The 16,691-nt window shown below is 41.8% G+C and overlaps 1 protein-coding gene across 1 annotated transcript in view; it reads left to right on the top strand.

Annotated features, from left to right (window-relative positions):
- Positions 1-16,691, top strand: part of LOC145414995 (protein MON2 homolog) — a 570,120-nt gene that overhangs the window by 17,256 nt on the left and 536,173 nt on the right. Inside the window, exon 4 of the mRNA XM_080284414.1 lies at positions 8,894-9,015. Coding sequence (XP_080140540.1) covers positions 8,894-9,015 — 122 coding nt within the window. The remainder of the gene's footprint in view (positions 1-8,893; positions 9,016-16,691) is intronic.

Genomic DNA, 16,691 nt, shown 5'->3' with positions numbered 1-16,691 from the left:
CACTCAACAACACAGTATCATCTGCAAACAACAGTACAGGGAGTTTCCAAACACCATCCTCTCTCACCAGGGCCACTCCAACATCCACTACCCTACCTTGTACCTCTTTTATTACCCCATCCATGTACAGATTGAACAACCATGGAGACATGTCACATCCCTGTTTCAACCCAACCTCCAAAGAGAAAAATTCACTTAGTTCACCATCCACACGCACTGCAGCCTTCGCACCATCGTACATACTCTTCACAGCATTCAACAACATCCCATTTACTCCATATATTCTTAACACTTTCCATAATACTTTTCTATCCACCCTGTCATATGCTTTCTCCAAATCCATGAAAACCGCATACAACTTCTTTCCCTTCTCTAGAAACTTTTCCACTAAAGATCTAAGAATGAATATCTGATCTACACAACCTTTTCCCTTCCTAAAGCCTCCTTTTTCTTCTCCAACTAATTTCTCTGTTCTTTCTCTAACTCAGTCAATAAGTATCCTACCATACACTTTTCCTGTTATACTAAGAAGACAAATGCCCCTATGATTACCACACACTTCTTTTTCCCCTTTTCCTTTGTACAAGGGAATAATTATACCTGACTACCACTCCTCCGGGACTCTATCTTCCTCCCAGGCCAATCTGCACATCTTCCACATCCATTCTACTACTATCTCTCCCCCATGCTTCAGCATTTCACCACACACTCCATCAATTCCTGGGGCTTTCCCCGATTTAACTTTCTTCATTGCTTCCACAACTTCTATCATACTGATTTCTTCCTGTCTTCTCACCTCCCTCCTCCTCCCAGCCATTCCCCAGCCACTTATACTCGCATTACTTCCATCCTCTATGTTCAACAATTCCTTAAAGTGTTCTCTCCATCTGCTCACTTTTTCTCCCTTCTCCACGAGTAATCTACCATTTTTATCTTTCACTCCTCTGCTAACTTCACTTCCACCCTGTCTTACTCTTTTCACCTCTTTCCAGAACATTTTCGTACAGTCCCTCCACTTTACACTCAAATTCCTTCCAAATTCCTCATCCACTCTCTTCTTACTCTCTCTTTCTAATCTTTTCACCTCTCTCTTTCTTTTTACATATAACTCTCTCTTCCGCCTCTCAACATCTTCCACGCCCCTATTTCTCATCCATTCGTTGTATGCTTTCTTCTTTTGTGCCACAGCCTGTCTCACCTCTTCAGTCCACCACGCTGTTCCTTGCACCACCCTCTGTCTTCTCTTCCTTCCACACACCACATTACATGCTGCACATATTTCTTCTGTAAATATCCTACACACACCTTCCACGTCTCCCATCTGCTCCAATTCATATTTGCCCAATCGTTCCTCCACTTCTCTCTTATACTCTGCCTTTTTCTCATCCTCTTATAACCTTTCCACTCTCCTTACAACTACTCCTTCCTCTTGTCTTTCCCTTCTTCTATTCCTCCATCTTACTTGAATGAATAAATAAAAATAAATAAATGAATAAATAAAAATACAGTAAACAACCTACTCATCCTCTCCTGCGATGTCCTATTCCTGTGTCTCCTCATCTTCTTCAATTATTTCATCGGCAGTAACTGGAGGAGGCTGTATCATTTCCCGAATATCCTGGCCAGTAGTATCAGCAAAGCCAGCTCCGGGAATTTGCCTTGCCTCCGCCGCTGCTGCCTCAACCTCTGCCTCAATTGTCTGTGGGTTACCAGATACCGCCACGTGACAGTCCCCAGGCAGACCCTCCAAAATGTTATGCCAGGCATGGTGAATAGTGGCAGGAGTAACATTGTTCCAGCAGTCTACCATCAAGTCAATAGCCTGTTTCACACTGTAATTTTTCCAATAACGAATCACTTTTTGTTCCGACTCATTATCCCCTTGAATCATGGCCTCATCTTCATCCTCACTATCAAGCAACTGCTGGATAAGGGCAGTGTCTTGTGTTGCCTGCCGTATCTGCCTAAACTGCCTTGCAGAATAAGAAGCCTTCACAACTGATATGACCTCCTGGTCGAGGGGCTGGATCAAGGCAGTTATGTTTGGTGGCAGAAACTCAACCCTTACATTAGGATGCGTGTCCCTTAGAAGTGGTGAATGTCCAGGGGCATTGTGGAGAAGCAGGAGAATGTTGAACCTTACGTTGTTTTCCTTGCAATAATTTTCCACTTGGGGAATGAACAAATCTTTTAACCAGTCGCTGGAAAGCTTGACAGACATATACCCCTTCTTTGATGTCATCCAGTGCACATTTAATTTGTCCATGTTGTATTCTTTGTAGGCCCTGGGTCTTTTAGCACGATGCACAACTGTAGGTTTCAGGAGACATGTTCCTGACGCATTCATAGCGAGCAGAAGGGTGAATCACACCTTTTTCCTACCACAAACTTTTTCTGACTTGGCAGTGATGAATGTTCGGTGAGGCATTGTTTTCCAGTAAAAATTCGTTTCATCCATATTAAAAATCTGAATGGGAGTGTACATACCTTCCTGGATAATTTTCCTCAGCGATTCTGGGTAATCACGCGCAGCACTCGTGTCCCCACTTGCTGCTTCTCCCGATATTTTCACACTTTTCACTTTATGCCGTAACATAAACTTGTCTACCCATCCTTTTGATGCTAGAAACAATGGTGGTTGTTCAACACACATCTTACAAGCCACAGACACATATATTTCCTTGGCAGTCTCCGTAATTTCATGTGTATCAGCTGCTAAGTTCCGCTTCGCCTGCCTCTCCAGATATCGGTGTAGCAGTTGTTCAGTCTTGAGGAGCAATTGATTTCCACTTCGCATAGCCTGAGCACCTGCCTCTGATGGGGCAAGTTTCATATGGGCCTTGATATGGTCACGCTGTCGGTAAATACCACGCACTGTCGATTCATTTATCCCGAATTTCTTTCCCACACTGACTTTTGTTTCTCCCTTGTATATTAACTTCACTATCTCGAGTTTCTGCGCGTAATTTAAGTTCTTTCGTCTTTTAATTTCCCTTTTAGGTGCTGCCGCATTACGTTGTGCAATGGTAGGAGGACGAGGCCGAGGTGTGTCTGCCATTGTGCTAGCACTTAAAATGGCTTCTGTCCACACCTGTGACCCACTGGTCGCGCTTGTTAAGTCCCAGGGGATCGTTCCCCGGTTCGTGGCCAATCACAGTGCCGTGACGTCACAACCGACGAGTGCGGGAACCCTCCGCTCTGGGTGATGACGCTTTGCGCGGGCTTTTTGAAACTTTTTCAATTTTTTCTTTTCCATTTTTTCGTGATAGCGTGCATTTTGACCGCGATAGACGTGTTTTGGCAGCATTTTAGGTGCTCGTGATAGCAAGACCCATTATAGCAGAGGGTTGACTGTATATATATATATATATATATATATATATATATATATATATAATTTAAAAATATATATATATATATATGTATATACTTTATATATATATATATATATATATATATATATTGTATATGTATATATATATTTATGTACAGTGCTCCCTTAACATCCACTGGGGTTAGGTAACAGAGACACCTGCGAATGTTAAAATACACATCACACATGACCTGCTCATGTCCCACAAACAGCATCGCATCAGCACAAATTGTAAGCATAGTGCTTTGAAACTTACAGAAACATCACCTTTGGATTAACCCGTACAGCGTCGGCTGATTTGGCTCATATGTACACGCCCAGCGTCGGGACTATGGAAAAAAATTTTATTGGCTAGATGGGTCAGAAATGCTGAAAAAACATGAGTTTCATTCATGAAAACGTTTGTTTTCAACTCGAAGATTGTTTTTTTTTCCCACGTCGGGCATTGCCGAAAATTACGTTTTTTTTTTTCCCCCATTGAGTTTTACAGCCCTTACGTAATTCAGTCGCGGCTAGTCAACAACGATTTTCGTAAGCCTTATCCATTTACTACACATGTCTAAGATACCAAAATACTTACAATAGACTAAACTATTCACAAAATATACATATCTTGATATATTATATATTGTAGGCATAAAAATGTAACATAAAATGCAGATGAAAGGTATAGAAATTAGAGAAAAGTTACTGTAACAGAAAAGTAAGGTATTTGGAAAAAAGGAATACTAATAAATAGGTAAAAAAAAAAAAAAAACATGAGTTTCACAGATCGTCACTCAAATCCACAAGGAAATACTTTTTTTTTTCGTATATAAGAATGCTTACTTTTCATTCCCATCCCGTAGACTTCAGAGATTTTACGTATATTTGGTGGGGGGAAATAAAAATGCAGTTATGACCATTCTAGGCTTACATTTTTGTATTCAATGCTTACATAAACAACCAAAATGCTTGAAGTACAGTATACTATTAAAAAAATGTACTAGATTCTGATGTTTCACTTTCGTTATTAGGAGGTACAGTAAATACTCATCCTCACTATCACTATCCACTAATGATGCATCGCTATCAGCATATACCACACTTTCACTCATCTTAGACGATACAGTATCGTCTAGAGCTTTGTCTATTTCTTCTTGGGAGAGACCGGAACGACGAGCTTGAGACATCTTGACAGCGTAAAAGCTCAACTCAGAGTGGTGGCCTAGGTAGGCCAAGGAGGGGGTAAGGGAGACCTGGAGGGGTCAGGTTGTACAGTGAGACAGTGGAATGAAACAATGGTGTTCATAGAAGGTCGCGTTCACACTGTCACGACATGTAAAGACTTACTACAAGTGCGCGAATATGAGGTGGTATATATACCACCGCAACGCTCTAGTCACTGGGAGCTCAGGTGGTATATATACCACCGCGACGCTGTACGGGTTAAATAAAAAAAAAAAAAAAAAAAAAACAAGTTTATTGTAGTTCATTCATTTAGAGCTCAATAATTCCAGACCAAGTTGAACTTCTGCATGATTCATAAACCTAGATAAAACTCAATAACAGTAATATTCATAGACTTCATATTTTTGATAACTTGTCAGTAGGGTTTCTGAATTTACAAGAATTTGGTACTGAGGTGACCATACAGCAGGGAAGAAAGGTTGTTGGTACACTGAAAGCAGTGATGAGAAATAGGGAGGTGAGTATGGATGTTAAGAAGTCACTGCATGATGGTATTGTGATCCCTACCCTGACGTATGGAAGCGAGGCGTGGACATTGCAAGAGGGGAACAAGTCAAGAGTGAGAGCAGTGGAAATGAGTTACTTGACAGGAGCATGTGGAGTGACGTGGAGGGACAGGTTGACGAATGAAGAAGTGAAGGAACGTTTTGGGGTAGATGTGGATGTGGTTGAAAAGATTAGGAGAAATACACTGAGGTGGTTTGGACATGTGGAGAGAATGGAGAATGAAAGACTGACTAAGAGGGTGTATGTAGGTGAGGTGGAGGGAGGGAGAGGGAGGGGTAGACCGAGGATGAGGTGGAGGGATGGAGTTGAGAGGTATATGAGGGAGGGGGGGGTGAGTTGGGGGGAGGGGAGTCAAATGGTGGGTGACAGAGTGACTTGGAGGCATTTTGTCTGCGGCCACCCTTTGCAGGATTAGGGCGTCGGGCTATAGATAGATAGATAGATTATACTGATTTTACAGATGAAAACATAAATATTGTTTTGGCGTCCTAGCTGTAGTCCATGTGTTTACCTTTACACCCAACATTACATGAATACCATGTACAGTAAAAGTCCATTAATCCAAATGGCTGTGGACCGAGAATCATTCGGATTATCAGATTTTTCGGATTTTTGGGTGGGACCCCTAAGACACTTAATTTCATTTTTAAACTGAAATTTTACTGAATGGATCACTTGTCATTCATTCATAGTACAATAGGGCATGTATTAACATCACTTTACGTATTACACAAATTTTTTACTTAATAATGTATTAATGAAGACACAAACTGTAACAGGTAAATTAAGAGATGTTATGGGTCGTTTAACTCACCAGTACTGTGTAGTGTTGAAAACAGCAGTTGTAGGCAGGTAAATCCAGTTAGAGTGAGTAAGACCAGGGTTAATAATAATATACACATATTGTAAAAGCACAAAAACTTAATGTGTATTACTGTGGAAAATTCCTTAAGTCTACGGTGCAGATCCAAAAGTGGTCAGTTGTTTACGAGGAGTTGCCATTCCATGCATTACCTGATCCATGACCACACTGCTCAGCACTTCAGCGCATTTGGTGCCCAGTTTGAATTTTTTTATTTTGATTTTTTTTTACTTTTGGAGTGTTTGTCAGCCTTCTTCAGAAGTTCAGATTATTGGGATTTTCGGATTATCCGTGTTCGGATTAATGGACTTTTACTGTTCAGTATAAAAATTAAACTTTATACACGCACACTTTATGCACACTCCAACATGTAATTGTAAACCCACTTATTCAGTCTCCAACATACACTGCAAACACTCTGCTTTAGAAATCACTGTACACATACTCAGTGCATCAGTAGTGTTCATTGTTGAATGTGTAAGAATGTTTATGAGCGAGCAGCATATTGTTTGCTTTGCTGAGAATTTTCCCGAACAAATGTTGCATGGATTAATAACCATGATTGTACAGATAGAAAATTTTTTTGCTACCCTCCCATGAATGTCAAAATTGGAAATGCAGAAGCACAGTATGCATATCATGAGAGTATACAATATACAGGATTAATAATAGGCTATTTAGACTCCCTCAAGCACCCAGGTTGTTAAACACACACATAAGAACACTCTCCAGTGCAAAAATAGGCAAACAAGTGCTCTGTTATAACCACATACATATGAAAAATTCCTATAGAATACCTAGAGATTGAAGTAAAATTTTTTAGTCAAAGGTCTGTAAAGACGTGAGAGGAACAAAGTTTACTACATAAGCACACAACAGCCCGCAACACCCATGTCATTACATACACAACCATACGCCACCCAGACTGATACCAGCAATCTTAACAAGTAACTACATAAGTTACAACATTCCACCTGCAGTACATCCAGGCAGAGACAAACATCAGATCCGTGCTTCATGACCAGCCAGTGCTGTGGTCCCATGCACGTAATCAAAACAAAACCCCAACCCATAAATAACTCAGAAATGTGATGAGTGGTCAGGCAGGGAGGTGGAGCTAACTAATGCATTGTGGACACCACTCATTACTACTCCTATGCAAACATAGACTAGATGCAGCAGTACAAAGCACATATACACATCTTGCAAATACATGTATGATGACGCTGTCCAATAGCCACACAGTTAAGAAAACAGCACATCGTTTCATGTGTGCTGGCACCGTGGTTCATCCTGGTTGAGTAAGTCGTCTTTACAGTCAGAGCTGATCATGAGTTTGCCTAACAACAGCAGTTGGAGAGGGGACCTGGGGTGCTCATTGATGTTCTTGAACTTTGTCCTTGACTCAAGACCTTGACCTTTGATCAGTGTGCACCAAAATAAAATCAGTTGATCCTATTCTGACACAATCTTTGTGCTCAGTTTGATCCAAATCATATTAGGCATTTATGAGAGGCTTTCTGCACTCTGAAGTTTAACCATGACTTGTGACCTTGACCTTAGATTGGTTACACCAAAACCAAATCACTTTTCCCATAACTGCACGTGCAGTAGTGCCAGTTTTTAGTTATCTTGGCTTAGACATTTATGTGATATTTTCTGCATCCTGAACTTCAACCTTGACCTTTGATCAATTTGCACCAGAATCAAACAGCTTCTTCCTAGACTCACACACAGTAAAGTATATGTGTCAGTTTTGATCCAGATTGGATAAGGCTTTCATGAAATACTTTTTTAGCATAGATACATGCTTAGATGCATAACACAAACATTAACAGTCACAACAGCTATGCCTTTGGTGTCATTAACAGTAAGAATGAATTCTCCCAGTGAATGATCAGCTGACCATGAGAGGCATATAGTTTATTTCTTTAACATATGATCCATCCCACTCTTGTAAGTGCTGCATGTGTTATACCACCATTTTCCACAAATAAAGAATAACCAAACAGATTTTGTATGCTACCCAGAACACTTTGAAAATATTTCAACATCTCCTTATTATACTACTTGTACAGCTAATTTTGTTTCATTTATAAAGGCTCCAGCATGCTTGCTTGCATTGACCTTGATCACCTAATGGCAGCTGTCCACACTGCTCCATCTCTGACAGCCTCCCTATTCAGTACCTTATCCCTGAAGTGATACCCTATGACCTTGTCCTAGGTTTTTTTTTTGTGCCTCTCACAGATGTGCCCTCAGTGTTCTCACTTGTCACCCTTTGCAGCCAGTTGTCATCCTCCATCCTCTCCATATGCCCATACCATCTCAGTCTGCTCCATCTCATCAAAACACTAAGACATTCAAACACAAACATATACTTTTTACAATCTGATGACTACTACAGCCATCCCATCTCCACACTACTTCTAGAAACCACACCAAGTGACTTACAAACACAAAACACTGGAACTACCCAAAGCCTTCAGACAAATAGTATTCTTCATGATCCTTCTTAATGCATTGCACAGGAGCTACACTTTATGGAAAAACAAACATTTATCTAACCAGATAATGATCTAACTGTTACCCTACTCTACTTGAAAATCATAACAAAAGATAATTCACAAATAGTCCATGCTGTCTTCACTTTAATGCCACCTCTCACACAACACACACACCTCATGCACCTAGTTGCACGATACAGATAATCCTCTTTCTAAATGCAGTTGGGTGAAGTACCCATATTACTGTAGTCTACAGACTTCATGTTGACATTACCCAAAGCCATAGCTACATTCTCTTAAGCACTAGGGTGTTGTATTTATTGGTGTTTGTCAAGAGGATATAATAGTAGGCAGTATTTAAATGTCATGTACTGGTATTTTTGGTTATCTTAACAAAAGTGTTTTGACTTTCAGGCACTAGTCCTATGTTTTCGATTGCACTTCACAAAGGATGCAACAGTGGTTAACACAGCCAGTGCCACTGTCCGGCAGCTAGTGAGTGCTGTCTTTGAGCGTGTGGTGGCTGAAGATGCCAGGCATCCTCCACCCCAGCACCACAGTGAAGTAGGGTGAGTTACTGCGGGGATGATAAATTTATCTGTCTGATTAAAACTCTTATTTCATACATGTGCTCTGTACAGCATAACAATAATAAACCTTAAAATATAGCTGAGTAATACATACAGCACACCCTTGTTGTATGGTGAGAGTGCATTTGAAAAAAACTCCATCACATAATGATTTGTTGTATACTGAGTAAATTATAACATGGGTTCAGTAGGGATACACTTTTGGTCAATGGTCAACTTTCCAACTCACCTAAACTGGTAGTTGTGTCACTTCACTGCACTTCACTTATTTCTCACCACTAAAAATAGGCTTAAAATGTAGTTTCCTACACACCTAAGCTGGTAGTTATTTCACTTCACTGCACTTCACTTGCAATGTGAACTCCAGCACCACACTAATGTTCCATCACTGACACTAACACACCTGATAGTGATTGAGTTCAAAGGCCATCTTGGAACAAACGCATGACTGTAACCTTGTGTGTTGGCAGTCATGTAAGTGAAAATAGTGATCATACATCTACCATTGAGACTTCGTATGGGATCATAATGATTGTATAAGGAAAATATGATTGTGCATAAAAAAAAAAGTCTTAACTATTTAGTCACTGGACTCGATGTAGTGCTGCCCTCAGGTGCCTGCCCTTTCCTCTTTTCCTCCTATCTTTCCTTCCTTCCCTCCTCTTCTGTCTTTCTTTCCTTCATTCTTTCCTCTTCCTTCTTTCTACAGGTGACTTAACACTAAGTGACAAGCTAAATGGTTTCCTGTAGACCAGGAAACCATTTACAGTGCTCCCTTAGCATCCATGGGGGTTAGGTAACGGAGACATCTGCCTATGTTAAAAATTTGCAGATATCTGCTGCCCCTCTTAACCCTTTCGTTCACGGTGAGTTTCAATAAGTTTTGTGTTCCACAACAAATTGGCTTTCTCCCCTCCCCCCACCGCGTGCCAAGGCTCCAAAAAGTGTATTCTCGGCTTGTTTTCAACACCCAAACTTATTTATTTTGCTGCAAAACCCACATATTCCTATTTGTCGATGTTTGTTCTACACGATAAGCAAAAAAGAAAAATTATACGTATGTTAGGGCAGTGTGAATAAACATTCGGGAACATTCATCTCACTTCCCAACATCATAGCTCGAATGTTTACTAATCTATATATGTTGTACCATCATTTGAAAGAGAATTTATTAGCTTTCGAATGGGTTTGTCAGCATTTTGATATGAGGTATGGTTTTTGAGTAATAAGCAAAAAAGTAAAACCTATTTCTGACAGCCAACAGGGTTTTTATTCAGGGAGCTGTAACGAAAAACTTTTCTCTGCAGTATTATGTTTTATCATCTTATGCAGCATTTCACGGGCCTTCGTTTGATATCGGAATGTTCTCCTATGCCTCATAGTTTTCGAGAAAAATGCAAAAAACCATGGTGTATCCACTCCGTCGTGACTGTAGGGTGGTTTCCCTCCTCCCTCTAAGCTCCTGCACATATTTCACCAATTCCATGTACAGTAGAGATGCACACTATATTCACATGATTCACTGTCACTATTTTTACAGTTGAATGCTCACATTTGAAACAGGTAGAGGCAGTGTATTGTTTAGAAACAGTAGCACAATCTTCGTTGGGCCAACGGCTGATAACAACCAGGAATGCTTCACAAACTCCAAATTTCATATTGCAAACATGTAAGGAAACAAAATTACCTGTTAATTAACAAGGTGTAGTAAGGAAGGTGTAATAAGATTGCCTAATAATTCTGAGATCTGAGACACTGACGAAACTTTGTTCATAGCAGCTCTGACTCCTCGAAAACTGTGTTCTGGAGGTATCGTCAGGATCTTGGCTCGAGACGAGGGCAGACGAGCACCAGCCGCAATCAGGGTGAGACTAGCAGCAGATCACCACACCCTCAGCTACACCTCCCAGTCAGCCTTCCACTGCGGTTGACCCCAGTGTAGAAGGACTGGGAACCAGTGGATAAGGCTTATGGAAGAGAAGCATGCATTGTGCTGGGGCACCCAGTGTGTGTGGGTGTGCGCTCGAGAGTGGTGAAGGGGTGAATGCCGCCATGGGTTCGTATTGTGTGGAGCCCTGAGAATTGTGTGTGGAGTCCTGAGGGTTGTGTGGAGCTCCGAGGGTTGTGTGGAGCCCCGAGGATTGTGTGGACGCCCCGAGGATTGTGTGGACGCCCTGAAGATTGTGTGGAGCCCTGAGGACTGTGTGGAGCCCAAGGACGGAGCTCCGAGAATTTACGTGTTTGCCTAGGAGTTGTGTATTGTTTGGGGTATTGGGTATTTTGGGTCCAGTGACATAAATGTTTGTTAATATGTAAATTAACTAATTAATATGTAAATACATTTATGTATCAAAGTTGCTTGACACTCTATTGCCTGCTGGTAATAGAGTGTCAAGAACCCTACAATTTGGCGCCCGAACAGGGACGATCTTATTCAGTGTTGGGTAATGAGTGATTTTGAGCAATGGAAGTGCAGCGTATTGTGGATGTTGGCCGTGAACTTGGACTTGACGATGAACAATTGCGTAAGTTTGTCGATGAGACTCTGCAGTGGGAGAGAGAAAAAGAAACAGCAGAACGTGAAGAAAGGAGGCAAGAAAGAGAACTGAAATGGGAGGAACTAAGGGTGCATGAGTTAGAAGTAAGTGCCAAAACCTCTTGAGACGACAGTACAATTTCGCCGCAGTCTGAGCTGATAAAGCTGCCTATGTTGCCTGTTTTTGATGAGAAACATGATAATATCGACGCATGTCTTCTCCGGTATGAACGCTTTGCAATGAGCGCAAAGTGGCCTAAGGACTTATGGGCAATAAGTCTTGCTTCATTTTTGCAGGGCAAAGCCTTAGACTTATATCACTAGTTAGCTCCATCAAAGGCTGAGAAGTTCAGTGAAATGAAGGCAGCCTTGCTAAAGGGGTTTGACTGTTCTGCAGAGGGTTTTCGGTTAAAGTATCGACAGTGCAAATTTAGTAAAGGTGAAAATGCTAAACAGTTGGCTGCTAGATTATGGAAATTACTTGAAAGGTGGCTAGAGTTAGCAGAATGCCCAAAGGATTATAAGAGTTTGGAGGATATTTTGTTGAGGGAACAATTTCTAGAGGCTTATGATAAGGGGTTGTGTATTTTTCTGAGGGAGAGATCTTTAAGAATCTCGACGAAATGGTTGAAGCAGGTGACCGGTATATTGAAGCACACAGTGGACTTATGAACAAACCTTACCCACAGAGTTCGTCAAAGCAGCATACTTCGGATAACCGAGAAACTTCCAGTGTTCCTAAACCTGCCACTAGAATTCAAGGATCCTGTTTCATATGCCACAAGTCAGGACATAAAGCGAAGGACTGCTACTCTCAAAGAATTTACAAGTTAAGCAATACAAGAAGGAACCAGCAGCTGCATCAAAGAGCAGCAGTGACCAGTGCCAGAGTAGTCGGGATTTGCAGTCATCGAAGAAAGCCGCAGCCTTTGTTGCAATCGACCTTAAAGAATTAATGGATGAGGAGGGGTGGATTGTAAAGGACGGCAGAGGTTTTAAGGTTGTGTGTGGAGGATCACATCCTGATGGAAGGTGCACATTGAATACGGGATTAGGAACGGTTGAAGGAATGACTGTGGAGGTTATGAGAGATCCAGGGTGTACTACTGTTCTAGTGAAGAAATCCTTGGTTCCTGAAAAGAACTTTACTGGGGAATATATATATGTGATAATGGCTTATTCCGGGGTGTATGCTTACCCTGAGGCAGAAGTATATGTGGACACTCCATATTATGTGGGAAGTACAGTAGCAGCGTGGTTGGAAAACCCACTGTATGATCTTATCATTGGAGAAATACCAGGAGCCACTCTTGGAGAAAAACATGAGATAGTAGAACCTGCAGTAAATTGTGCCGTGGAAACTAGAAGTCAGGCTACTAGACAAAAAAGATTACCTAAACTAAAAGTGGCTGAAGTGACTAACCTGCTGAAAAATACGACTCTGAAACAGGCTCAGGAAGAAGACATCTCATTAGGAAGGCTAAGGAGATATGCTGAGGAAGGAAGAATATTCAGGAGAGAAAAGAGAAACGAAATGTCCAGATACATACAGAAATGGGGAGTATTGTACAGGGTAGTAGAAGTTAATGGAAATGTTAAGGAAGAGTTGGTAGTTCCGGTATCCTGTCATCCTGCTGTACAGGTCTCCCTCGTTTTACGATTGGTATGCGTTCCTAGAAAGGCAATCGTAAACTGAAATATCGTAAAGTGAAATTAAGGTTTATTGGGAAAAATAGGGATGCGTTCCTGGACTCGTGTATAAGGAACCGAAGACCCATACAAATGATCTAATATGCAATAATAATGATGTTTTATGTATTGTGGTGCATCTGAATCACATATGTATGTACATTTGCAAACATAAAGACATGAAATAGCAAAAGCAACATGAAATACAGCCGTACTGTACTGTACTGTTATGTACCCTCCTACTGTACTGTAGCTCCGTCCACGCTTAGTCGGTACCCCCTGAGGCTGGAGGACGTAATGCCTTAATGTCTCCTCCAAGGCTAGGAGACATCCTGGGCCAAAGCCCATCACTCGTCAACACAAGAGGTGGAAAGGGAGGAAGCAGGGGTGGTGGAGGTTTGGATGGCAGGGGTGGATGACTCAGGAGAATGAGAGGTGGTGGAGGTTTGGGTGGCAGGGCTGGATGACTCAGTGGTAGCAGAAGCAGATGGACTAGCAGTGGGTTTGAAGAAGCTGGAAATTGTTGTTTGCTATGCCAGCCTCCTCACAACTCTTAGCTGATCTGCCTGTGAGCGCGGGATTTCCACATGCCCAATCGTAAATGCGAGGGAGCTCAATCGTAAAATGAACACTTGGTACTAAAAAAGAACAATCGTAAATCCGAAATATCGTAAAACGATACAGCGTAAAACGAGGGAGACCTGTACTTGAATTGGCTCACTCGGGTATTATGGAAGGCCATTTAGGTATTGGGAAAACTCGTGACAGAATAAAGGACAAGTTCTTCTGGCCGGGAATTTCTAGGGATGTGGAAAGGTATTGCAGATCGTGTGATGTATGCCAACGCACCACCGATAAAGGACGAGTTGGTAGGGCCAAGTTAGGCAAAATGCCTCTTATTGGTGAACCCTTTGCTCATGTGGCCGTAAACCTGGTAGGACCCATTGAACCTCGCTCTTCTAACGGCTCACGGTATATTTTGACGGTGGTAGATTTTGCAACCAGGTATCCGGAGGCAGTGGCATTAAAAAACATCGATACCAGCAGTGTGGCAGAAAGCTTGGTCAGTATATTCAGCTGAATTGGTATCCCAAGGGAAGTATTGTCAGACAGAGGGACTCAGTTCACCTCCGAAATGATGAAGGAAGTGTTTAAACTCCTCTCCATACAACAGTTCACAACGACTCCTTATCATGCAATGTGCAATGGACTCGTTGAAAAATTCAATGGAACATTTAAGAAGATGTTGAGGAGGATGTGCAGTGAACAACCCAGGGAATGGCATAGATTTATTGACCCACTACTTTTTGCCTACAGGGAGGTACCTCAGAAGAGTACAAAGTTCTCTCCGTTCGAACTAGTCTGTGGACATACAGTACGAGGACCTTTATCTTTGTTGTATGATCTTTGGGAGGAGAGAGTTACTGAGCCAGAGATGAGGTCAGTGTATGAGTATGTGATTAACCTGCGGGAAAGGTTGGAAGAAACCTGCAAGATGGGACTATCTGAACTAAAGTATGCAAAGGAGACGACAAAACACTACTATGATGTCAAAACTAGGGACAGACGCCTGAAGGTAGGGGATGATGTTTTACTGTTATTGCCGACAGACAGTAACAGGTTACTCCTACAGCGGAAAGGGCCATACAGAGTGGTGGAATGTTCCAACAAGTTGAATTATATCATTGATGTAAAGGGGATCCACAGGAAATTCCATATTAATATGCTTAAAAGATACTTACGGAGGACACCCGAACTCCTGCAGCAGGCCGCTGTTGCTGTGTTGGAGTGTGAGGATGACAGACAGGGGGATTTCAGTGTGTTGCCAAGTACATGCCAGAAGGAGAGTTGGTGTGATGCTACAGTCAGTGTGGAGCTAAATCCAGAGAGGCAAACTACAGTGAGAGAAGTTCTGCAGTTGTATTCAGACTTGCTTACGGACATCCCAGGTAAAACCAGTGTTGTTCAGCATAACATTAACTTGCTGTGTCCAGAGATTGTACGATGAAGGTCTTGCCTTATACCTTACAACTTGGAGAGCAAAGTAGAGGATGAAATTAAGACTATGCTGAGCTCTGGTATAATAGAACCCTCAGAATCTCCCTATTCATCACCTATGCTAGTGGTGCAAAAAAAGGATGGGAATTATAGGTTGTGTCTGGATTTTAGAAAACTGAATAACCTAATCAGTTTTGATGCAGAGCCAATGAGTGACCCTGAGAGGATCTTTGCTTGAGTAGAGCAGAGTAAATACTTTTCAAAAATAGATTTAACCAAGGGATACTGGCAGATTCCCCTTGATGATCACAGCAATCAATACACAGCCTTTAGCACTCGTATGGGATTGTTCCAATTTACAGTACTTTTGGAATAAAGACTGCGCCTGCGGTGTTCAGTCATCTAATGAGAAAGATATTGGGTGATATGGCTCATGTTGAGACCTTTTTGGATGATATCCTGGTACACACAGCCATGTGGGAAGAACACTGTGCGGTTTTGCAGGAAATGTTCCGTAGATTGCACCAGGCTAATTTGACGGCAAGGCCCACCAAATGTGAATTTGGTAAGGTGACTGTAGAGTACCTAGGGCATGTTATTGGTCAGGGTGCTTATCATCAGACATACTCCCTCTCTTGCCCTGTCATTCTCATTAACTACCGCACATATACCTAAACCATATTCCCATTCTCTCACCCTTTCACCTTGCCATTTAGTTTCAGTCAGTCCACATATATTCATTATTGCATCCTCAAGCACCTGAACAATCTCTCTCTCTTTCACTTCATCATTCACTCCTCTCACATTCCAATTTCCCACCTTAAGAATGCCCTTTGTCTGTTCCTTAGTCGTCAACATATGGTCCGTCCGGGTCCGAGGCGCTTTATTCGCTTGTTTAGTTAGTTCTTTTTACGGGGTGGGGCACTAACCTACCACCAACCCTTTTAGTCGCCTCGTACAACAAGCAGGGATACTGGAGGAGTATTCTTGAAATCCCCCTACCCCCAGGGGTAGGATAAAAATACTCATTGTTTTTAATGCATCAAAGACTGAGTTCTCACACCTATCAGCCTGAAAAATCTCCCACAGGAGTACCCACTAATGTTTAATAATATCCAACTTAATCCTGCATCATCCTTGAACATGCTTGGGGTTTCATTTACTCTGGACTTATCTTGAAAATATCATATTACATCTCTTGTAAGATCTGCTTCCAAGAGATTAGGTGTGCTCAGCTGACTCCGTACCTTCTGTACCCCTGCACAGTTGTTTACTTTATACACTAGTTTTATTCGCCCCTGTATAGAGTACAACTCTTATGTGTGGGGAGACTTCCCACATACAGCTCTTCTCAATAGGGTGGAGTCAAATGCTTTTTGTCTCATTAACACTCCTCCTT

The sequence above is a fragment of the Coenobita brevimanus genome, chromosome 101 (genome assembly GCF_032717465.1).
Source record: "Coenobita brevimanus isolate Jiangsu-jjx chromosome 101, ASM3271746v2, whole genome shotgun sequence".
Lineage (NCBI taxonomy): Eukaryota > Metazoa > Arthropoda > Malacostraca > Decapoda > Coenobitidae > Coenobita > Coenobita brevimanus.
The sequence above is the reverse complement of the archived record's forward strand: the minus strand, read 5'-3'. Positions and strand labels throughout refer to the sequence as shown.